Genomic DNA, 25341 nt, shown 5'->3' with positions numbered 1-25341 from the left:
ACATTTACTGACTCTTTGCTGACTTGATGCATAGTACAGGACATAAAAGACTTAGCCAAGAAGTCAGTACATTGTAGGCACTCAGGTTGAGACATGATCAGTGGTTATGGTAATCATAATGAATTATCTCTATATTATTCAGTTTTATCATAAAGCTAATGGGTATAGAACTTTTGACTTATCCTAGAATGATATTGGTCTGTGTCAGACTGACCTGTAAAATAAGGGAATACCTGGATTGCTGGGCAACTTGAAAACCTGATTGAAGAGGGAATTAAGAAGGCTGGTCCCCACCCTGAGGCTTTGGCTCTGATATCTCCCTCTACCTGGAAGGTTCCAGCTCAGCCAAGTGTCTTACCTCCTTTAAGCCTTTACTCAGATCTCCTTTTCTCTATGAAGTCTGATACTCCTCAAGACTCTCTCATAGCTGGTACTTGCTCATCTTTTTGTCTTGCTCTCCTTTTTCTTTTTTCATAACATGTATGTTCTGATTATCTAATTATTAATTAGTTAATGTGGACTAATTCTTTGCAGACAGGGATCTTTCTTCTTTACTTATCTATTCTCTCGTCCCTGGAACAGTGCCTGGCACATAGTAGAAGTACAGAAAAGTTTGGTGAATGAATGAATGCTTTCCTATAGAAAGTTTAGTGGCAGTAGTAAACAATATTAGTCACTCAATACTAATTCTGGATAAATATTGAATTAAATATTCCTGAATGAAAGTTAAGATTTTTTTTTTCTATTAGCTTTCACTGTAGTGATGTCTTTTAAATTAAGTTATTGCATATAGAATGGATTCAGAGTTCGAAGACATGGGATTATAATGTCTAAACTCCTGAGTGGTTTTCCGGGACAAGTTACTAAACCACTCTGTGCTTTAGTTTCCTCTGTAAACAACCTCATGAATCTGTGCTGTGGATTAAGTGAATTGATGCACTTCAACCCTTAGAACAGGGCGGAGATTTGTAGCAGGAGCTCAATTAATAAATCCAGTTTATTAAAAAATTGTGATATTTTTATTTTTCAATTATATGATATACTGATTTTGAAAAAAGAAATGTAAATTTAAATGGTTTAGCTAATTTTAAGGAAGAAAGTCACAGATAAATGAAAACTTGGGCATTTTCCATATTCCTGTTGTTACTACAATAACACACCTAGAATTTTATAATAATGGTAAACTCCAAATATTGAGTTTATTATGGAACCTCTTATGTTCTAAAGTCAATTTTAAAACAGAGTTTTTAAAACAATTTTAAAGAGTTTGCGAGTTTCGCACAAGCCTTTTATTTCTTATTTCTTATAGATCCCCATATTAAGGTTTCTGGAAAGAAAGAAGATGTTAAAGAAGCCAAGGAAATGATCATGTCTGTCTTAGACACAAAAGTAAGTGAATGTTAAGGACACTCAGATGTCAGAACCTTGTCTCTGCAAGGGCTACTTCATGCCGTTATGAAAGAACCATTTGGAGAAGAAAAACCAGGAGAAAGTAATGGTGGGTTTTAAGATAAGCACATGTGATTCTACAGTGGATGTAAAGTTCTGTTTAATATTTGAATAGGTTCTCTCATGCTGGGTAATTGAACTATACATACACACACACACAACTATATATACCTATATCTACATACATATGTATGTATTGTGTATGTATGTGTATATATGTACACATGTACATCTTCAGAAATAGAAATTGGCCCTGATTAATATGGAGTAAGTAATAAGGATTGTAGGAATTAGATTATTTGCTTTTATGATGTCAGTAGAATACCAAAATGATCTTCTATATAGCTCTGTGTTGGATGTGTGTAATGGCATGAAATTTGATGCTTTCTTTTTTGTGATCACGTGCTGTCTCTTTCTCTCTCTCTCTGTCTCTAATTATATGTATAGAGAGATAACAGGGAAATTTAAATATGTAAAAATTTATACTCATTTGTGAGAATTTATTTTCTTTAACAAACACATCTAAATCACTTATTGTATACCAGGTACTTATTGTATACCAGGCACTTTGCTAAGTACTTTACATTTTGCACATATTAATTTGTTTGATCCTCGTAACTGACTCAGCATAAAGGTATTAAGTAATTTGTTCAGGACCCTAGAGCCAGTTAAGTGGAGAGGTGGGATTCAAATCCAGGCTGTCTCATTCTTAACCACTTTGTCTTGCCACCTGGCATTTCATTAGAATCATCTCTGATCGCTTTTGTTTTCATTCTTTCTTTCTGTTCTTTGTTGGATTTCTTCAAAATGGTTTTTAAAAAATTACTCCCCTGATAATTATTGAATAGTTTAGAATTTTCTTCAGGAAAAGGGGATTTTTGTGTGTGTGTTTTAAAGTTTAAACTGAAAGAACTAAACTTAAAAATCGAAATATATTTAATGGGTGTAAATTTAAAATTTAAGAATTCACAAGGTTAAAATTATTTTTAACATTTTGATATTTTGATTTTACTTCTTAAAGACTGAGTAATTTCAGTAGCAGTCTTCTAAATGAGAAAGGATTTTATGTCAGTCTTTATGATTTTACAGCACTAAATTCCCCAAATTAAATATAGTCCAATATGACCACAGCATTTTTATTTATTATGTCTTAGAAGTTTCCATTTTGCTTTAATGTAACTAATGTACTTTGAATTTCTTTATTTAAGCCATTTTGTGGCCAGTTATCTGCACTTTGTGTTCTCTTTCTCCCTTCTTTCTACCAGTAAGAGTAATAGATCTAGTTTGTAAAGTTCAATATATAGTAATATAGGAGTTGTGAAAGGAGTGATTGTAAAAACTTCCTTATTCACAGTTTTGAGGTTTATTATTTCTAGTTTTGTATCATCTTAGTTATACAGTCCCACTAGCATGCATATCTTCAATCTTGTAATTGTGTTTTCATCTGCTTTTAGTTATTTGGATTAAATGTTTCATGAGTAATGTCTTTAAAGACAGACTGAGTAATTTATCTGTTAACTGTAGCTGACTTTATTTAAAGACTTCTTTCCCAAAAAATTATCTTGGTAAAAAATAAATTTTTCTATTTCTTCTGACAAATCTGTCTTAAAATGAGAATTTCTTTTTTTTTTTTTTATAATCAGAGAATAGCAAGAGAACATTTATAGATTAAGATGATCTTATTAAGAAATTCATAAAATTTCCCACTGACTCACTTTTTGCTAATACTATTCCCTTGAGGGAAAGGCATTTAGGATGTCATTCTTTCCTTTTTCATACATCAAGTAATAATACATTATTTTCACATAGAGCAATCGAGTCACTTTGAAGATGGATGTTTCACACACAGAACATTCACATGTAATCGGCAAAGGTGGCAACAATATTAAAAAAGTGATGGAAGAAACTGGATGCCATATCCACTTTCCAGATTCCAACAGGAATAACCAAGCAGAAAAAAGCAACCAGGTGGTTTGTCTTTTCACGTGAACTTTTATGGGATAAATTACAGCCTTAATTTTCAGTTTGCCTATCTTTTTTTGTGAGAGGTGAGACAAAAAAAAAAAAAAATCACATAGATGACATATAGTGTAGATTGTACAACTTGCTGCAAGGGATTGAAGGTGCTTTGCTTTTTTGAGGAGATGAGTTGTAGATGGGCCCTAAACTCTTGATCTTGAAATCATTGATAAAAAATAGGGGAAAATGTAATGGCCACAAAACAGAACCTTAAAGAAAGGCTGAGAGAGCATATCGTTTAGGACCTGGAAGCTTGCCTAGTCCAGAAACCTATCCATTGCCTGGTTCTGTCTACAGAGACCTAGAAGTAGGTACCTCCATGGCACACCAGATCACCTTCTGAGGAGCAGTGCATTCATTAGTGCCTGACTTCTTACATTGCCTTAATTATGTCTCTCTAGTTTATACACATTTGTGCTAGTTCTTCTGTTTGGCAGCCAGTGGAACTCACCTGTCCTCATGCAAGCAGTTTCAGTACTCGAAGAACAGATAGTATTATTTGTGACATTTGGAAGTATTCTGTCTTTTTTTTTTTTTTTTTTTTTTTTTTTTTGAGATGGAGTCTCACGCTGTTGCCCAGGCTGGAGTGCAGTGGCGCGATCTCGGCTCACTGCAAGCTCCGCATCCCGGGTTCCCGCCATTCTCCTGCCTCAGCCTCCTGAGTAGCTGGGACTACAGGCGCCCGCCACCGCGCCCGGCTAATTTTTTGTATTTTTAGTAGAGACGGGGTTTCACTGTGGTCTCGATCTCCTGACCTTGTGATCCGCCCGCCTCGGCCTCCCAAAGTGCTGGGATTACAGGCTTGAGCCACCGCGCCCGGCATTCTGTCTTATAAACTAGTCACAATACTAGAAACTGTCACCCACAAAGATGAATAAGTAGTCTTTTCTCTACAGGGACTAATGGTGACAGTGGGATGTGTGCGTAAGGGACTAGACAGAAAGCTATAGTAAAAAGCAAAGACAATATTCAGAATATTTAAAAACTGGTATGGCATGACCATTGGCCCTAAGAGCGGTGTCCTGGAGCCCCTGTACCCCCCACTGCAATGCCAAGACTGACAACTTGAGTCAGTGGGTCATGGGAAGGCCCAGGAGATTTCAGAAGAAATCTCCAGGTAGATGTTGGAGCAAAGATTATGTACCATCTGGTTTGGAAGAAGTTCACTATTTTCAGAACCTAGTATAGCTCTGTCATTGAATATTGATATGTATCTGGTATACAAAGAGCTTAAACACAAGGGAGAAAATGCAGTGAACAAGAGTAATTATAAAGAGGGCAGGATGATCTCCTGGGGGTGTGGGGCTTTCAGTAAGTCCAGTGGGTGAAATAGATCAGTTGACACAGATTACCTGAGGATCTCGTTAAAATGCAAATTCTGATTAAGCAGGTCTGGATGGGGGCCTGAGATCCTTTATTTTTAACAAGTTTCTGGATAATACCTCTGTATTTGTCCCTGGATGACACTTTTAGTAGCAAGCATATCGATTATCTGGAAAAGCAGATGTGAGTTTGATTAAAACAAATCTAACTCTGTATTTTCCTCCTTTTATAGGTATCTATAGCGGGACAACCAGCAGGAGTAGAATCTGCCCGAGTGAGAATTCGGGTAACTATTTATTACTTTAACATTGTAAATTGATGTCAGCAACATTTGCATTATAAGGCATTAAAAATATAATAATTGATCATTTTATAACCAAATCATGTTCAATCAGTAGGAAATAGTGGCAAAAGTTATTTTAATATCTATCTTAGCATTCATTATTTAAATGTTTGTTGTATATGTTCAAAAAGTGAGTTTCTATGTTATTTATAAACTTTTTTCATTGAAAATGTTTCTCAGAGATGTTCTGGATTTTATCTGACTCAGTTTTTCTAGCTTTTATTCAATGACCATAAAGAGGCCTAAGGAAAAAATGTCACAGGCAATGTGAGTTACAAACTCTCAGGTTTCACCAAAGGCTCCTATCATTTAAAAACACTTGTAGGCCAGTTGTGGTGGCTCACACCTGTAATCACAGCACTTTGGGAGGCCAAGGCAGGAGGATCACTTGAGGCCAGGAGTTCGTGACCAGCCTGGACAATATAGCAAGACCCTGTCTGTCTCTACAAAACATTTTTAAAAATTACCCAGATACAGTGGCACATGCCTGTAGTCCCACTATTCAGGAAGCCAAGGTGAGAGGATCACTTGAGCCTAGGAGGTTGAGGCAGTAGTAAGCTGGGATGACACCACTGCACTCCAGCCTGGGTGACAGAACAAGACTCTGACTCAAAAAAAAGGAAAAAAAAAACTTTATATAATGTAGCTAAACTTATAAGGGCAGTTTATGTTTTAAAATCCATCTTCAGAAAAGAATCAATGAATGATACACATGTCTGAATGTCTAATGCTTTAACTCTCTGCTTTGGATTCTCATCATTTCATTTTAGGAGCTGCTTCCTTTGGTGCTGATGTTTGAGCTACCAATTGCTGGAATTCTTCAACCAGTTCCAGATCCTAATTCCCCCTCTATTCAGCATATATCACAAACGTACAATATTTCAGTATCATTTAAACAGCGTTCCCGAATGTATGGTGCTACTGTCATAGTACGAGGGTCTCAGAATAACACTAGTGCTGTGAAGGTAAATTATTCAGATAATTCTGCACATCCTGTCTGTACAAATTATATGGGTTTTATTTTTAAAGAATATTAGACTAATTTGATTTCTAGAATTTTCCTTCATTCTACATTTTGGTTTGCAGAATATGCTGTATTTTTCCATAGCTGTTAGAAATGCAATAGAATCTTTGCCTCTATATGGGTAGTTAATGTATAGGATGATTTCCTTCCCACCCTTTTCTCTTAGGAAGGAACTGCCATGCTTTTAGAACATCTTGCTGGGAGCTTAGCATCAGCTATTCCTGTGAGCACACAACTAGATATTGCAGCTCAACATCATCTCTTTATGATGGGTCGAAATGGGAGCAACATCAAACATATCATGCAGAGAACAGGTGCTCAGATCCACTTTCCTGATCCCAGTAATCCACAAAAGAAATCCACCGTCTACCTCCAGGGCACTATTGAGTCTGTCTGTCTTGCAAGGCAATATCTCATGGTAAGGTTACTGAAATAAGTGTTACAATGTTTTTAAACCTCTTTGGATACAGTGCATGTTTTTGCACCCACTGTACTAATGTGATATTTAGGAAAGCACTTTGGAAGCCTCCTCAAATAAGGAAGTTTCTTGCTAAAAGGAAATAAACTAGAAGAGTAAGGTTCATAGTGCTTCAACAGGTTCAATTTCATTGCATATGTAATTTTATTTCAGTGTTTTCTTTTTAACTTAGACTAAACACGGAAGACATTATAGTGAGATAATTGACTGCATTTTGTGGCAAAGATGGAAGGTGACTGTTTTCATCTGACCTGTAATATTAGTGTGCAGTTTGTATTTGGAGAAAAAAAAAAAAAAAAAAAAAAGGTCCTCTGTTTAAACAGAAAAGTAAAAATACGATTTAAATTTCACCATCAAAGACAAATTTTTTCAGCCCAAAACATTTATATATTTCATAAATCTTTGATACAATTAAAAAATACTATTTAAGCCACAAATTGGAGTGTCACTTATTGAAGAAAGAAAAGCCAAGTTATATGTTATAATTCAATACTACTTTACTACTTCTAATTTATAATTGCAATATTTCTATCGTTCCCATATTTGTTTAAAACCCCTTGACTGGGCGTGGCGCCTCATGCCTGTAATCCCAGCACTTTGGGAGGCCAAGGTGAGCAGATCACTTGAGGTCAAAATCGAGACCAGCCTGGCCAACATAGTACCCTGTTTCTATTAAAAATATAAAAATTAGCTGATATAGTGATGGATGCCTGTAATCCCAGTTACTCAGGAGGCTGAGGCAGGAGAATCGCCTGAACCCAGAAAACAGAGGTTGCAGTAGGCCCGGATGGCACCACTGCACTCCAGCCTAGGCAACAGAGGGAGACTCCATTTCAAAAACGAAATAAATGAAAAATGAAATGAGATGAAATGAAATATCCCAGTGTATGGATTGATCATATAGTAACAAAATGGATGGACATGATTCTGGGCTCACAAATATTTGTATTAAAAACACCATTGTATTCTCTCATTCAGTGCTTGACCTTTAGTGGCATTTGAATCAGTAAGCTTCAGGTGTGACATTTAGTATTATTAACTTGCAGAGTTTATTTTTGAGAAACTTTCAGAAAATCTAAGTTTTTATTGTTGAGTCCATTCCTCTGACAGATGAGAACTTGTTGGAATCATTAATAAGATTGTAATCCATGATTTTAAGAAATTTGTTGTGAATGATTTTTTTTAGCCAACCTTATTTTCTCAGGTTATTTTTAATATACTGTACTACAAGTCAGATTTATATTTATATCCCAGAATTGTTGTTATTAATCTTCATTTTTTTTCTGCTTTACAAGTTCTTTCGATGTTATTTTTTTAGTTTAGTGAAATTTTTCAAATATTCTCTACGGTTATTAATCCACATTTACACTTTGACCATACCTGCCAAAAATAATGACACATATTATGGCACAACATTGAAATAACTGAGGGAGAAATTAAAAGGCTTTAACCCATACTTTAAATACCATCACCATGTTGTATAGCACTATTCTTATAAAAATCACTTTCTGGCCGGGCACGGTGGTTTACACCTGTAATCCCAACCCTTTGGGAGGCTGAGGCAGGCGGATCACAATGTCAGGGGTTCGAGGCCACCCTGGCCGATATGGTGAAACCACGTCTCTACTAAAAATACACACAAAAATTAGCTGGGCCTGGTAGTGAAGGCCTGTAATCCCAGCTACTCGAGAGGCTGAGATAGGAGAATTGCTTGAACCCCGGAGGCTGAGGTTGCAGTGAGCCGAGATCGCACCACTGCACTCCAGCCTGGGCGACAGAGCAAGACTCCATTAAAAAAAAAAAAAAAATCACTTTCTTCCACAGGAGAAATGGAGCATAGTATTTTATTTCTTTTTCTTTTTTTATTTTAGGCAGGGTCTCACTCGGTTGCTCAGGCTGGAGTGTAGTAGTGTGTTCTCAGCTCACTGCAATCTCTGCCTCCTGGGTTGAAGTGATTCTCATGCCTCAGCCTCTGGAGTAGCTGAGATTACAGTCGTGTGCTACCATGCCCAGCTAATTTTTGTAATATTAGTAGAGGTGAGGTTTCACTCTGTTGGCCAGCCTGATCTCGAACTCTTGGCCTCAAGTGATCCACCCACCTAAACCTCCCAAAGTGCTGAGATTATAGGCATGAGCCAAGGTTCCCAGCTTAGTAATTCGTTTTAATCCTAGTATGCTTAATGGTAACCTCTCCTGATACACATTTACAAATTCCAGCACCCAGTGGGCTAACACTGGAAATTCTGTGCATCAGAGAAAGTATATTACATTGTTCCTGGACTCAGTAGATCAGAGGCTGTATAAAGAGCATTAGAGAAAAGAAAAATCTAAAAAATGAGATAGTTAAAAGAAGGGACAATAGTAACAATTTACTCCAGGAAGGAGTGAAGGTTTAAGCTGCATTAGGTTAAGTAGGATTTATATTGGTGAAGATGCCTTTGATGAGTTAAGACGGGTCCTCAATCCCTGGGACACGGACCGGACCAATGCTGGTCAGTGGTCTGTTAGGAACTAGACCACACAGCAGGAGGTGAGCAAGGGAAGCTTCATGTGTGTTAACAGGGGCTTCCCATTGCTCACATGACCGCCTGAGCTCCACCTCCTGTGAGATTAGCAGTGGCATGAGATTCTCATGGGGCATGAACTCTATCATGAACCATGCATGCAAGAGATTTAGGTTGCATGCCCCTTAGGAGAATCTAATGCCTGATGATCTGTCACTGTCTCCCATCACCTCCAGATGGGACCGTCTAGTTGTAGGAAAACAAGCTCAGGGCCCCCACTGATTTTTCGTTATGGTGAGTTGTATAATTATTTAATTATATGTTACAATGTAATAATAATAGAAATAAAGTGCCAAATAAATGTAATGTGCTTGAATCATCTGAAACCATCCCCCCTTCCCTCCCCCTCCCCTGGTCCATGAAAAAATTGTCTTCCATGAAACCGGTCTGCGGTACCAAAAAGGTTGGGGACCCCTGAGTTAAGATACCAAAGTACAAGATCCTCTTAAAGGATTATTGAGAGGCTGGCCTAACCTGGAGGAAGGGGAAGACATACAGACAAAGACCTGTGGTTGGACAAGCAAGTCTGGGCTAAAATGTGGAACTCTTTAAATGCTTGATCATGTTTAGTTTTCATTCAATATACAATCAAAAGCTACCACTGGAAGTCATTGAGCAAAGCAAAGATTAGTACCCTTGATATAGTTGAGAATCTAGTTTCTAGTGTAACTAACAAAACTGAAGTTAGAGAAGAAAGGAATTTTCCAAGGTGCACAGTGGATAAAAATAATCTGGGGCCAAAAACAGAAACTTAAGACATATAATTTTGTCATCCAAAAATGATTTTCTCCCCCTCAACGTTAATGCCACACCTGTCCTCCAAGCTATGTGAACTTACATAATTTAACTTTAATACTTCAGTTTAGTCTTTAAACCTGTAAAATATTGCATTATTTGCAGGCATATTAAATTATCAGGTGTTTTAGTGATTAAATTTTTACCTCCTAAACATTCTATTGTGACATTTTCTAGGGTTGTCTTCCTCTTGTGTTGATGTTTGATATGAAGGAAGAAATTGAAGTAGATCCACAGCTCATTGCACAGTTGATGGAACAGCTTGATGTCTTCATCAGTATTAAACCAAAGCCCAAACAGCCAAGCAAGGTTGGTTCAGAGTCTAGACCCAGAGAATTATGTATCATATCATATGCTGTATAGTTTTATTTTGCATACAAATGTGTATTTGCATATACTTGAAACTATTACTCTATACAGGTTGAATATCCCCAATCCAGAATGCTCCAGAAGCTGAATCTTTTTGAGCGCTGACATGACAGTCAAAGGAAATGCTCATTGGAGCATTTAAGATTTTGGACCTTAATATTAGGGATGCCCAACCAGTGCAGATATTCCTAAATCCCCCAAAACCCCAAATCTAAAACACTTCTGGTCCCAAGCATTTCAGATAAGGGATACTCAACTTATATATGTCATTATATATTTAGTTATCTAATATAAATTTGTGACAGTATTCATTATAGATCATCATTTTCTTTATATATATGTTGGTTTTTGGAGTCCATTTAGAGTAACCATTATTTTTCCATATTTAAATGAGAAGGAAAGAACATTTGTTCTTAATTTGGAATCTGGTAACTTGAGGCTTTACTAAGTTACCCGAGAGTTGATAAGGCTACTTACATGTTGTGTGTGTATGTGTGTGTGTGTGTTTGTGTACATACCCAGTGTAATTCAGAAATTGTTTAGACTACTTACTATATGCCGTCTCCTGCTCAACCTGGAGAGTTAAAGAAGAGGTGCCTGTGCTTTTTTGTAAATACTTTAAGGACTGAGGACTGAACTGTCTCAAGTTCAGCATTCTTGGAACCTCTCCTCAGAGTGTTGTAAAATTTCAGTAACTACATGTAGAGTAAAAATTTAATGGAATAATCTTTTTTTTTTTTTTTTTTTTTTTTTTTTTTTTTTTGAGACAGGGTCTCACTTCTTTGCCCAGGCTAGAGTACAGTGGTACAATCATGGCTTACTGCAGCCTCGACTTCCTGGGCTCAGGTGGTTCTCCCACCTCAGCCTCCCAAGTAGCTGGGACTACAGGCATGTGCCACCACACCCGGCTAGTTTTGTATTTTTTGTAGAAATGGGGTTTGGCCATGTTTCCCAGGCTGGTCTTGAACTCTTGAGCTCAAGCAATCCAGCCACCATGGCCTCCCAAAGTGCTGGGATTACAGGTGTGAGTCACTGTGCCCAGCCCAGAATAAATCTTTTATTAAGTGCTAGTAAAAATGAGGAAGGATGAATATTTCTACATTAGAATTGTTGTTTAAACTAGCACAGCCACTTTGAAGAGCAATTTCTGATCATCTCATTATTCTAAAATATTGATTCCCCTACCTGCAGCAGTTCTACTTCTGATTATACTCTCTGAAAACAGGAGTCAACACGAGAATGGTGTTGAGTAAAAAAAGTATGTTGTATGTTGTATCATAGTATGTACTCAATGGCAGCATTTTTGTGTATGTGTATGTCTATACAGTTTTAAGTACAAAGCATTGTCTAGAAGGATGCACACAAAAATCATGATGAGTTGCCTTTGGGGCAATAGAAAGGAAAATGGAATAAAGTAAAGAAGGGAAATGTTCTCTTTATTTAACAAAAATCAGAAACAAGAAAATAACACTAAAATTCTGAAACTATAAATCTTATATGTATAGAATGGTGTATATATAATAAGTACTTTATATAATTTGGCATGTGTAAATAATGTGGTAGTCGCTGTCCAACTGAAGAAAAATGATCTTGCCTTCTCCAAAAGAAAACTTTAAAGGAAAAGGTAGCATTGATTCTAAGTGAACTTGATATAGTGAGTTTAAAGTTAGGGAACAGGACGTTAATTTTATGTATCATGAAGCTTCATGTGTGACTAATTTGAGTTGACCAGAGTCACTGTAGATCCCAGGACTAAAAGATAAAGATAGGAGAGACATTACAGAGCTTGTGCATATTAAGATGGACAGGCAGAAGAATTCCAGGAGTTCCGTAAGAAATTAGCAGAAGTCAGAGAAAAATAGATTGTAAATGAGAACTCCAAAGCCTTGCAGCATCCCAGGGCCTTTTAATTATGCCCAAATGGCCCCCATTCTAACTCTGCTTTAACTACTTTCTCAGCCACGATTTTTGTTTTGTTTTTTGGTCCATTGAGGGCTTTCCCCTTTGAGTTCACATTTCAGATTTTCTAGATGAGTCCATTGAGGAAGAAAAATGATTTATTATTTAGAAATTTTACCATAAGCTTTGCCATAGATATGTCACCAATGAGGAATAGTCATACTTCAAGGTCTATTAGCTAACTAGTAAACCGTAAATGTCAAACATAAGTGATGATGATTATGCAGTTTATATGTGGTCACAAGTTTGATTTGGTATGTAACGACAAGATGCAAGGGGAAAGCCTTAGTGTAAAGATGAGAGGCTATAAAAAGGGAACCCAAGTTCCCATCCTCTTGCTGCCCCTTCACAGCGATGCCATGACCTTGGCTAAGTCCCTTAACTTCACTGAATATGAATAATGATTCCCATTCTATGAGGTTTTGCTGAGAATGGGAACATATATGCAGCTACTGTCAGCTCCTGGAACCCAGAACATGCCCAATAAATGGTAACTAATAATTTAGGGTTTTAACAGAAGGATTAAACTTAAGCACTAAGTGGTTAGGATTTGCAGATGATTTAAAAGCAGCATTGATATGTCCCCTGAGTGGAATTCTTATTAGCGTATTCATTTTCCACCTCCCTCCCCTCCCCCATTCATTGTAGACTACTTGCATGTCACTTTTTTTCCCCCCATTATGTGTTTCCATAGTCTGTGATTGTGAAAAGTGTTGAGCGAAATGCCTTAAATATGTATGAAGCAAGGAAATGTCTCCTCGGACTTGAAAGCAGTGGGGTTACCATAGCAACCAGTCCATCCCCAGCATCCTGCCCTGCCGGCCTGGCATGTCCCAGCCTGGATATCTTAGCTTCAGCAGGCCTTGGACTCACTGGACTAGGTATACAATTTATTATTACAGCACGTCTCAGTCACTGGGGAAATGCTTATCTGGTTCCCTTTCTTTCTACCATTTGGGTCTACATTTAAAGGCTATTTTTTTTTTCCTTCGGACTCAAAGATCAGGTGAAAAGCCATACAGCCTGAATCAATCTATTTTGGGGTTTCTTAGTCTCTGTGGATTTATTACCCAGATTCTTCTCATGTTTGCATAAATAATCAAGGTCTGACTATTTTATTTTCAGTGGCTGTGATGATTCTAAATTAAGAATGCCATTGAGATTGAAGTAAGCATGCTGACTGTAATTTATGTTTGTTCTCTCTTGCATTTGCAATATTGCCGTCAGTCCCTAGAGATAAAGATTATCCAGTTTGCTTTTTAAAAAGTAATTGCAAATCTGTATGAGGGGTGGGGAGGGGGGTGAAAATAAGCAGAACCTGTATCTCCAGTGGTTAGACCTGCCTTACCCAGACACAAAGGAAATCTAGTCTGAGGTCAGACCTGTATTTCTGTCTAACGTGAGGAATAGAAAATAGAAGAATGAACAAACATCATCATCTCAGAGCTTTAGTTAAGAAAGCAGAATGAGCTGCTTAATAGTCATGGTGATATTTACGTCCTCATCTATGGACTGCTATTTTATAGGCTGAAGTTAGTTGCTGTATTACAGTTTTGCTAGATTCCCTTCTTTCTTGCACATTTCTCAGTTGCATTTGTTTTCCTTAATCAGTACTCCTAGCAAATCACCCTGGGACATTCAGTGTTGATTTGAGACAAAAAAGAATACTCTCAGCTGTCTTTAACATTTTTTTTTTCTAATAGCTATTCTTGCTTTTAACTTTTAAGAAATTTAATACTCTTATATGATTGATTTTCCAAGTAGCCCTGCCTAGACATCATTAAAGAAAGTTTTGTTTTTTTTTTATCTTGGCCCCTAATCTACCAAAGTTGTTCCTTCCACTGGGACCTGAACAGACATAATAACATAGCAATGACTGTGAGTCAGGAAATGCCAATTAGGTAACTTACCAGGAACCGAGTTCATCTTGCACTAGAGAGAAAACAAGTGAGCAAAGATTCAGTAACAGAGTTTTTAAAATGTTTTCATTATTATACCTATCCTGTTATACTTTATGCTTTATATGTATTCCTGGAAACTTGTATACAAATCCACATTTCATTCCAGAACATATTTTAAATGCCTAAAGGAAAATTTCATTATTTAAATCAAGCATTGACTCCTTACAACAACAAAAAAACCAGCATTTTTTTCTGAGAAAATTTTCATCATTGAGATGGGGCCCAGAGAATTCATGTATATGTTTTGAGATACATTTAGGAACTGTTCTGATAGCCTACCCTATCTGTAACGGGGACAAATAGGAAATCTATCCTACCACAGGAAAGCATTCCCTAGTTGCTGCTACATGTGAGTAGTTTGAAAAGGGTTTGTAAGCGGATGACAAATGAGTTATGCAGAAGAATGAAAATGAGCCTCCACTTGAGCAGAATTTTGTTCATCCTGGGTAGCTGACATGAATGCAAAGCACCTGGTAATGTTCAGTGACCCTAACTGCCATCCTGGTCTGGGCACACCTATCTTCCATTTTCTGATAGCAACTGTTTGTGGATAAGCTGCTTCCTCTCTTGGAGCTCTATGATGCAAAATTCATGTGAATATTTGAAAGAAAATCTGTCATCCATATTTTGTATTTAGAAAATATCAGATTATATCATTGTGCATTACTAATGGCAATATTCATGCCATGTCTATTTTAAAATCTTAAATTTATGTGAATTGACTTTATATATTCATTTATTACAGGTCTTTTGGGACCCACCACCTTATCTCTGAACACTTCAACAACCCCAAACTCACTCTTGAATGCTCTTAATAGCTCAGTCAGTCCTTTGCAAAGTCCAAGTTCTGGTACACCTAGCCCCACATTATGGGCCCCCCCACTTGCTAATACTTCAAGTGCCACAGGTCAGTATCATTTAAGTATATTCCAAAGTGTGTATTCTTAGGTGTTACCAGTCTTTTAAATAAAATTTACTAATGACTCAGTTTTCTTAGGGCAAAATTAGAGTTCAAAGCACACTCCATTGAAACAGAAATTCCCTGATACGTCAATTAGTTAAAATGAAGCGCAGCAAAGCAGTTTGAGTTTTTCATACAAGTGAAATACCATCTTCAGATGTGATAAGCAGACCTGGTAGTTAGGTTCTAGTTGGAGTAACTTGCTGGTAGTCATGTACATCTGTACAATGAGAGGGTTGGATAAGACATTCTCTATGGTGTTGTCCCATTTTAACACTCTTTTGTGTTTTTACAGTAAATAGTACCTCTGTTTACGGAGGTGTCAAAATTGAATTCTTTCCTGAACTTGCAGCAACAAAAAATGATGTTTTTATTGTTAATAAAAATAATAGTTGAATCTGCGTTTCTTCCTAATATCTGTCATCATAAAATATTGTTGTAGGTTTTTCTGCTATACCACACCTTATGATTCCATCTACTGCCCAAGCCACATTAACTAATATTTTGTTGTCTGGAGTGCCCACCTATGGGCACACGGCTCCATCTCCCCCTCCTGGCTTGACTCCTGTTGATGTCCACATCAACAGTATGCAGACCGAAGGCAAAAAAATCTCTGCTGCTTTAAATGGACATGCACAGGTAATGGCTTTCTGCTAGAATGTGTGTGTGATCTCTGCTGTTTGTAAGAGATAAACCCCTGGTAAAGTTAAAACATGTTTAAACTTTCGCCTAAAATGAGTTTTATTTATTGTTTGCAACTTTTATTTTAGGTTTAGGGGACACATATGCAGGTTTGTTACATGGAGAAATTGCATATTTAACCCACCTTGAGTTAGTTTTTATATATGGTGAAAGGGAGGGGTCTGGTTTCATTCTTCTGTATATGGCTAGCCAGTTTTCCCAGCACCAGTTATTGAACATGGATTCCTTTCCCTATTGCTTGTTATTGACAACTTTATTGAAGATCAGATGGTTGTAGGTGTGCAACTTTATTTCTGGATTCTCCATTCTGTTCCCTTGGTCTATATGTCAATTTTTTTTATGCCAGTACTATGCTGTTTGGTTTCTGTAGCCTCGTAGTATAGTTTGAAGTTGGGTAGTTTGATGCCTCTAGCTTTATTCTTTTTGCTTAAGATTGCTTTGGCTATTTGGGCTCTTCTTTGGTTCCATATGAGTTTTAGAATAGTTTTTCTATTTCTGGGAAAAATGATGTTTGTAGTATGATAGGAATAGCATTGAATCTGTATATTACTTTGGGCAATATGGCCAGTTTAATGATATTGAGTCTCCTGATCCCTGAGAATGGGATGTTCTCCATTTGTTTTTATCACCTATGATTTCTTTCAGCAGTGTTTTGTAGTTCTCCTTGTAGATAGCTTTCATCTCCTTGGTTAGAAGTATTCCAGAGTGGTTTTCTTTTTTGTGGCTGTTATAAATGGGATTGTGTTCTTGATTAGACTCTCTGTAAAATTGTGACCATATTTATATGTTATTTTCTATTATTATTTAGTCTCCAAATATAAAATATGGTGCAATATCCACTTCATCACTTGGAGAAAAAGTGCTGAGTGCAAATCACAGTGATCCATCCATCCAGACAAGTGGGTCTGAGCAGACATCTCCCAAATCAAGCCCCACTGAAGGTCGGGAACTGTATCCTTCTGAAATTCATTTTGGTTTGTTATTTGGAAAAAGGAGGTTGTAGAGAGTCTATGCAGTGATTTTGAGTTGGTTTTGCTAAACAGCTATGATTCATCCTACCTCAATTATGTGGAAAGACAACATCCTGAATAAAATTTCAAAGAGAATGGTGAAAGATTAACTGAAAAGCACTTTCCACAGAAAGAATCATTTCCCCATTACATTGTAAGTTCCTGAATTAAAGTGAAGGTAATTGTGTAGCAGAAAAGCATCAACTTACTAAATGTGAGATATATACCTATATATAGAGAGAGATATTTCCCCCAAGTAGAGTAGCTTTTTATAACCTTTTTTACCCTTTCCCCCAAATCTTTAAAATATATAAATATATGCGGGTCTTCTCTTCAAATTGAGTTTTGTGACACCCTGAACTTGTTAAGGTGTTCTCTTTGCAGATGAAAGAGGTCTCTGTCAGGTTAATCATGTCTCCAGAGTAGGGTTCTGATTTGTTTCCATTGCAGGTAATTGTCAGTTGGAAGGTGATGTTGTTTAGGTATTTCACTTTTTTTCTTCTCCTCTGCAGGTTGTAATGATGCTTTTGTTGAAGTAGGCATGCCTCGAAGTCCTTCCCATTCTGGGAATGCTGGTGACTTGAAACAGATGATGTGTTCCTCCAAGGTTTCTTGTGCCAAAAGGCAGACAGTAGAACTATTGCAAGGCACGAAAAACTCACACTTACAGTATGTATTTTAATCTTAAAAGAGTCCTTGATTTTTTGAAATGACGTATATTTGTTCTCAACTCTATAGTTAGTACTCTTGGATTCAAGTCATGTTTGATCTCATCCATGGGTGTTTTCATTTTATCTTTTAAAAAAATATTAAGGAATAATATCTGATAATTTTCACCCTTCTCTTTCTTCTCTGTAGTCCCTTCCCCATTTAATGAATTGATTTATATCTGTGTCCTCTAAACCATCTGTATTACTCTGAAACTGTAGCATTCTCTCTGCTCTTCAGTAATCAGCAGAGCCATTTTTATTCTCTGATTTTTGCTGTTAGAAATTTTCCCACTGTGAATCCTCCCTCATTTGGCTTTGAATTTCTTCCTTACATGGCTCTTTTTTCCCAAGGTAGTTAATTGCAAATTTTTAAATAAATGCTTGACATTATCATGACTTTGTTTATTCCAACTCACTTTGGTCATAAATACATAAGTTGTATTAAATATTAAATATAATTCTTCCTTACCATAGCACAGTTAAAGTGTGTCATCCTTACTCTTTCTTTTTTTTTTCTCCATGTATTTTGGGCAGTTTCTACAGTGTAAGGTTTTGTTCCCACCTATTCCGTCCACCTGATTTCCTCTGCTGTCTTATTAGTTCCTGGTATACCGTTCTAGAGTGTCTCTATGCAAAGATTAGCATACATAGTTTTATTTCTTCCCATTCTTACTAAAATCCATTTTCCTTTATAAACTCTTTGGTCAATCATTATTACCCACTGTTGTCCAGTTCTCCTTTATCTGTGTTTTTCTTTACATGGTGCTGATACCCCAAATTAATGTTGTTATAGACTAGAGAAACAGTTTTACTTCCTTGAAACTATTGAAGTGTTTAAAATAGATACCCATTCTTGTCATCACTGAGTGTGTTCTGAACCTTCTCATCATCCTCTTCTGGGTTAAACTGAAGCCTCCAGAAAGATCTCCCTGCCTCCAGTCTTTTATTAGCTTGATCTATCCTTTATTTTGCTCCAGCCATTTATTTTCAAAAACAGGTCTAATCTTGTCACACTCTGGCTTCAAATCCACCAGTGGTCTGTGTTGCATGCTTCCTTTCTTTTACTTATGCTCTTCCCTCTGATTTGCTGTTCTCTTGGCCTTGGGCACCAGATAACTTGCAGATGCTCTTAAGTTCCCAGTTCAAATGTCCTTTGTGTAGCCTCTGTCAACTTTTGTCAAGCAAAGTTCACCGTCCCTCTTTTTGTATTCCAAAAGTACTTTTCTAAATTCCTCTAAATTCCCTTGGCACAGCAGCTGAATAGTTGAACAAATAAAATCATGAATGAATAAACAAACCAGTTCTTGATTGATATTGCATCCCTGTTTTATTTGAGCTTAAGGTGCAGCTAGATTTGAACCTGAGATGTATGCATTCTGTACATATCATGTGTTGTTATTCACGTATTTGCTGCTCATTGTAAGAAGCACTTTTGTGTTCTGCCTGTCCCCCTCAACAGACTTTGAAGAATATTTATTTATCTGCTACATTTATTTGTTACCAATATCATATACATATTTCATACACATGAACTGGATCATCTGCATGCCTTCAAATTGACTGGATCTCTGTTTAGACTTTGCATGCATGAATCATTGATATCTCCTTGATGTATAAAAATTAGAAATCTCGTCTGTACATCTATTCCCTCTATGTCATATGCAGTATACCACATATACTGTATATATTGTGTTTGAATGTGCATCATGAAATAGTTTCAAGCTTTACCCCTACAGTCAAAGTGCCCGATTTCAAATTCCATCTCTACCGGTCACATTAGAGGTATGATCTTGGACAATGTACTTCCCTCATCCGCTAGTGGGGATAACAATAGTACCTGTGTCATAGCATTGTTGTGAGGATTAAATGAGAGAATACATGTTAATAGCTGATGGTGATAAACATGCATAGTAAATGTGGCACATAGGAAACATTCAGTACATTTGTATATATAGTGAAGTGTTAAATTCTACACTCTTATTTCACAGCAGCACTGACAGGTTGCTCTCAGACCCTGAACTGAGTGCTACCGAAAGCCCTTTGGCTGACAAGAAAGCTCCAGGGAGTGAGCGCGCTGCAGAGAGGGCAGCAGCTGCCCAGCAAAACTCCGAAAGGGCCCACCTTGCCCCACGGTCATCATACGTCAACATGCAGGTAATGGTAATACAATAGGAAAGCATTTCAAATGTCACATGTTTGGGTTCTGGTGTGGAGAATTCAGTGAGTGTTCAGCAGTAGTGCAGAAATTAGGTTTTCCCTCTGTGCTACATTCAAAATGAAATTTAAATATATAGGTAGCAGTTAGTTTGCTATGAACATTAAAAATGAAAAGCAGTATTTAGCTTAAGTGATAATTCTTTAAAATATATTTAAAATGGTGCAGAATGGTCTGTGTCACTATCTTATGCAAATAACATTATTCATGTGTTACTTAAAAAAATTTTAAATGGGTTTGCAGGACTGCATTTCTAAGTATTATTGCTTCATGACATAGTCTTGGATAAATAGATATACTATTTTCTATGTAATGAAGATGATAAATGTGTTTGGTGCCATTTAAAGATAGTTATGAGAATAACTAATGTGGAGTGTTCTTTGAAAGTAGATGATGAATATTATTGATGATTGTGTTGGTTCACAGATGTTTTATGATTAAAAGACAACTTCCTTTAAATAATTTTTGTGATTAAACAACTTCCTCAATAGGAACTTTCCATGTATCCATTTTCAAACTATTAGGCTAATTACTCAGAATACGCTGTTGACCATGAAAATGCAGAAATTTGATTTCCGTATAGATGACAATATGAAAAATAAGGATTTTTTGCTTTGTGCTTTTAGAGGTGTCTGTAAACATTTGATGTCGGACCAGAATTGCTGAGTAGACTTACCTATTTTATCTTTCACCACCAAAAAAGAGGAAGAACGTTCCACAAAATCCTAGGAACAGAAAAGCTGTCATAGATGTGTCAAAGAAATTAATTCATGGAGCTAAACTATATTACTTTAATTCCAGTGCAATCTGCAGTTTAGTCCTCCTTGTCTGTTTTTTAATGCTTTGCATTGGAACATTTTCCTAAGTTTTTCTATGATTTTTTTAAAAAATAAAAGCCATGGCCTTTATAATGTGTCAGTGTTTAAAAAAGACATTTAAGGCTGGGCACGGTGGCTCACGCCTATAATCTCAGCACTTTTGGAGGCCGAGGCAGGTGGATTGCTTGAGTCCTGGAGTTTGAGACCAGCCTGGACAGCATGGCGAAACCCTATCACTACAGAATAATTCTAAAAAATGAGCCGGGCATGGTAGCATGCACCTGTAGACCCAGCTACTTGGAGGCTGAGGTGGGAGGATCACCTGAGCCTGGGAGGCAGTTTGCTGTGAGCCAAGATTACACCTCTGCACTCTAACCTGGGAGACAAGAGCAAGACCCTGTCTCAAAAATTAAAAATAAATAAAAAAGACATTTACTACATTTTCTCTGGTGGATGTATTTTCAGTTAATATGAATTACAATTTATTTAAGAAATATCAAATCCCCTTTATAATCTTTTAATGGTTTTTGTCTTGTGGTTCTTGTCACCTTTTCCATCAAATTTATACCTGCAGTGAACCAGTTTCTTGTTTCTTTCTTTTAGGATGGATGAGCATGTTCTTAATGTTTGAGTTTTAGCCTAATTAGATGTATTTATGTCGTTAGTGAACAGTTAACTCTTAAAATCACTAAGAAATCAATGACAATATTCACTGAGCATTGAGAGAGAGAAAGATTAAAAATTTCCCTGATTTCCTTGGCTGAAAATGATCTCTATCTCCTGATTGCTCTTGGAGTGCTATATCCCCAGCTCTCTTTTTATACTTATCTCAGTTTCTAATTTATTTTATAGTTATTTCTCTTTCCCAACCCTCCTAAGACTCTAATCAGCCAGGCACGGTGGCTCACACCTGTAATACCAGAATTTTGGGAAGCCAAAGTGGGCAGATACCTGAGTTTGGAAGTTCGAGACCATCAACCATCCTGGCCAACATGGCAAAACCCTGTCACTACTAAAAATACAAAAATTAGCCAGGCATGGTGGTGGGTGCCTGTAGTCCTAGCTACTTGGGAGGCCAAGATAGAAGAATAGCTTGAACCCGAGAGGTGGAGGTTGCAGTGACCTGAGATTGCACCACTGCACGCCAGCCTGGGCAACAGAGCAAGACTCTATCTGAACAAACAAAACAAAACTGCAAGTCCTCGAAGCTGTTTTGATTCGTTGTTGTATTCTTCCACAAAGCTGAGCATAGTCTCGTTAACCAGTAGGCCCTCAATGAATATTTGTTGAACGAGTAAATTTAGATTCTCTGTATACCTTGCCTTTAGGCATTAATAATTAAAACTTGATTTTAACTCCCAATACCATTTTAGTCTTAGGATGTAAAAACTTCATCAAAAATATTATCTAAAAATCTGGCTTTCCTGATACATGGCTATGTTTTTAGTTATCACATGTCCTTGTTTGTCTGGGACAGCCCCTGTTTACTTTTATTATCCTGGCCTAATTGTTATTCACGGCACATTTCACCTTCAGAAATGTCCTGTTTCAGACATAGATTATATAGGTACCTTATATATGATGATATGGTCTTTCTGGTTAAAGAGCTCTTGCCAGTTGGTCCTTGGTCCTTCTGTTAGGCCTTTGAGACATGCTTACATCAAGTCTTAGCTAGTTCCTAAATTGGAGAGTTGATAACTCTCAGAAAAGATTTGAAATGTAGCTGTATCTGCACTACTTTCTTCAAAATGATCTATCTTGGTCCTCACATAGACTTGACTACATCATAGTTATTCATTCAGTTTTAATGGAATGAATCAATGGTGCTATCCTAGCCCTGTGCAATAAACGGTAACTAGGTTTAATTTTATGGCATTGCTTAATGTCATTATAAATTAAAGTTAGACATCTGCCGTTTATCTCACTTCAAAAGCAAAGACTATGCCAGTTAGGTTAAATAATTTCTTAAGGTATCCTGACATCATACCATTTCAGGCCATGCTTACCTAAATGAAGAGGGGATTTGTGAGACCCTAAGGGGGCCAATAGATACAGAACAGCATTTTGGAAATGTATTCTTTCAAAACTTGCATTATTATTAGTAGTAGTAGTAGTATACTCTAGCAGACATTGGCTCTGGACTGCTAGGTATTTATGGTAAATTCGATTTTTTTTTCTTTTTTTAAGGAAAAATTCTAACTCTTAAAGTCAGAAGTGGTAATTTATTATTACTCGTTAATTAGTGTTGGAAGCATGTTTAAACTTACAGACTTACCTTGGATTTCTGTGACATTATTGTGCAAAGCTTGGTGTATGCCTCAGGCAGATTCTTGGAACATAGTCAAAACCTTTGTTCTCTAACCATGGCATGACATTTGGAGAGACTGTCAATAAAGGCATTTTCTGTTTCATTTTCAGGCATTTGACTATGAACAGAAGAAGCTATTAGCCACCAAAGGTATATGATGCACTAATAACACTTGACTGTTTTTTAGTACACTCATGAATGTTTTTTGATTACTCATGGTGAATTGAGAACTTGAAAACTCATAAAAAGAAACCTAGAATATTTGGGTTCAAGTTGCATAAATTCTGCTGAATACATTTTGTTGAATGGTGTGTTGAGAAATAACATTCAGTGATAATTTCTTCACAAATATCAAAGAAATGACACTTATCATCAGTATTTTATTTAAGAAATGCACTAAACATACCAAGCATTGGTTTTATTTTGTTTCCAAAGCTATGTTAAAGAAACCAGTGGTGACGGAGGTCAGAACGCCCACAAATACCTGGAGTGGTCTGGGTTTTTCTAAATCCATGCCAGCTGAAACTATCAAGGAGTTGAGAAGGGCCAATCATGTGTCCTATAAGCCCACAATGACAACCACTTATGAGGTTTGTAGAGTCATGTCCTACTCAATCTTCCTGTCTGTTCTCTCATCAAAACAGGACAGTCCTTCCCCACACTCATTCTTTATGTACCTAAAGGAAAATGATTAGTGGTGACTTGTTTTTATTTCTATTCCTGTAAAGATACTGTTATAAAACTGATACACTCTTGTGTATTATGATCTTTTATCTGTATTTTCTCAAAATTGTTGATCAGCTCTTAAAGAGATTTAAATTTAGATGTGTGTTTTTGTTGAGTGTGGGATGTGTCATAAATGATAAGCATAGGGCTGAGATTAAGCAAAAGGCAGATGTAACATTCCATAAAAATGTATAAAGAGTCCTTTTATCCAAGGGTTTCACTAGCAAGGTCACCATAGGGGAAAAAGGCAAATATTCAACAAAAATAGGTTTTCAGATATGAGTTAAAAATTCAGTGTGCTCAGATGTGCCAAGAACACAGCAAGAAGTATCTCAAACAAGTGCTCCAGAATTTTTATGTTTCCCAGATGTTGGCTGCCCTGCTCGGGGTGAGACTGGGAAGCTGGCATTCCTACCATATGGAAGGGATGGAGAGTTCCATACTCCACAGCCAGGCTACACGTGATTCACCAAGCAGGCCTTTTCCATTTCAAAGTATCAGATTTTGGCTCTAAGTCTTTGGGAGTAGGGGTGGGGCTCGAGAGAGCGTGCACATGTGCACGATGCTGGGAGACTGTACAAACCCAAACATGGATGAAAATGATTAATCCAAGAGTCACAGTGTTCAACCAGAGAGAGCACTGTAGGCCAAAAAAACAAATATTGGTTAAGGGTTTCGTAATTGTTAGTCTAATAACTAGCGTTTGTAGACTGACCTTTTCTCCACCCATTTTCTTTGTAATAAATTAGGCTCTTGATGAAACACAAAAGCAAACATGCTGCTTTTTTTTCTTTGTCTCTTTTGAGTAAGTAAAAAAGAAAATACTATTGAAATACTAAAAGAAAGAGTCTCCTGTGAATGTCATTGTCAGAGTTATAGTAGTAGCCTGGCAGCCTGTATTTTAAAGATTGAAGTTACCTTCAGCAGCAGAATGTAGGAACCATTATGAAAAATGTTGAGGCTCTAGGAGGTACACTCTTCTTTCTTCCATTATAACACAGAGAGAAAATAAACATCTCCTTTTGTTAGCAGGGACCATAAAACTGCTGTGCTCATTCTTAGAGTTTCACCTGATGCACGGTATGGCTGTTCCTTTCAGCCCGTCCTTGCTTTTGACAAGAGTAAAGTGTGCTAGGTTGACTGTGTTCTGATAGTTTCATAGATGAAGTATTTACCTTAGAAATGCTCATTCAGTTCTGCTTTCTAAGACCAACAGTAGGACAAGTTGAAAATGATGTTCGTTTCAGTAATGGAGTGGTCAAGTGCAGGGTTCTGATAACCACCACTCACCAGATGTATGGCTTTGGCGAGTGACTTCACTCATCTGAACCGTGTCTCATTCAGGTTCTGCTGAGAAGGGCATTGGACAAGACATCCAGTGCTTAGCATGGTGTGTTGTCAGTTCTTAGTGATATTATTATTATTATTATTTTTGACATGGAGTCTCGCTCAGCCACCCTAAGCTGGAGTGCAGTGGCACGATCTCGGCTTACAGCAATCACCATCTCCCAGGTTCAGGCAATTCTCCCATCTCAGCTTCCCGAGTAGCTGGGATTACAGGCACCCACCATCATGCCTGGCTAATTTTTGTATTTGAGTAGAGATAG

The 25341-nt window shown here is 37.1% G+C and overlaps 2 protein-coding genes across 5 annotated transcripts in view; both read left to right on the top strand.

Moving 5' to 3' along the window:
* PHYHIPL (phytanoyl-CoA 2-hydroxylase interacting protein like) overlaps window positions 1-25341 on the top strand; it is a 1239789-nt gene that overhangs the window by 753070 nt on the left and 461378 nt on the right. The window lies entirely within an intron of this gene.
* Window positions 1-25341, top strand: part of BICC1 (BicC family RNA binding protein 1) — a 328071-nt gene that overhangs the window by 279957 nt on the left and 22773 nt on the right. For 3 of the 4 annotated variants that reach the window (XM_050803022.1, XM_050803025.1, XM_050803024.1), the window contains 14 exons: window positions 1310-1389; window positions 3259-3417; window positions 5024-5077; window positions 5905-6099; window positions 6325-6576; window positions 10173-10304; window positions 13018-13204; window positions 15030-15191; window positions 15688-15884; window positions 16756-16888; window positions 17470-17626; window positions 19656-19821; window positions 23119-23158; window positions 23444-23598. In XM_050803022.1, the coding sequence (XP_050658979.1) occupies window positions 1310-1389; window positions 3259-3417; window positions 5024-5077; window positions 5905-6099; window positions 6325-6576; window positions 10173-10304; window positions 13018-13204; window positions 15030-15191; window positions 15688-15884; window positions 16756-16888; window positions 17470-17626; window positions 19656-19821; window positions 23119-23158; window positions 23444-23598 (2069 nt within the window). The remainder of the gene's footprint in view (window positions 1-1309; window positions 1390-3258; window positions 3418-5023; window positions 5078-5904; window positions 6100-6324; window positions 6577-10172; window positions 10305-13017; window positions 13205-15029; window positions 15192-15687; window positions 15885-16755; window positions 16889-17469; window positions 17627-19655; window positions 19822-23118; window positions 23159-23443; window positions 23599-25341) is intronic. The other variant, XM_050803023.1, reaches the window with a different exon arrangement.

Source organism: Macaca thibetana, chromosome 9 (genome assembly GCF_024542745.1).
Source record: "Macaca thibetana thibetana isolate TM-01 chromosome 9, ASM2454274v1, whole genome shotgun sequence".
Classification (NCBI taxonomy): domain Eukaryota; kingdom Metazoa; phylum Chordata; class Mammalia; order Primates; family Cercopithecidae; genus Macaca; species Macaca thibetana.
The sequence above is the reverse complement of the archived record's forward strand: the minus strand, read 5'-3'. Positions and strand labels throughout refer to the sequence as shown.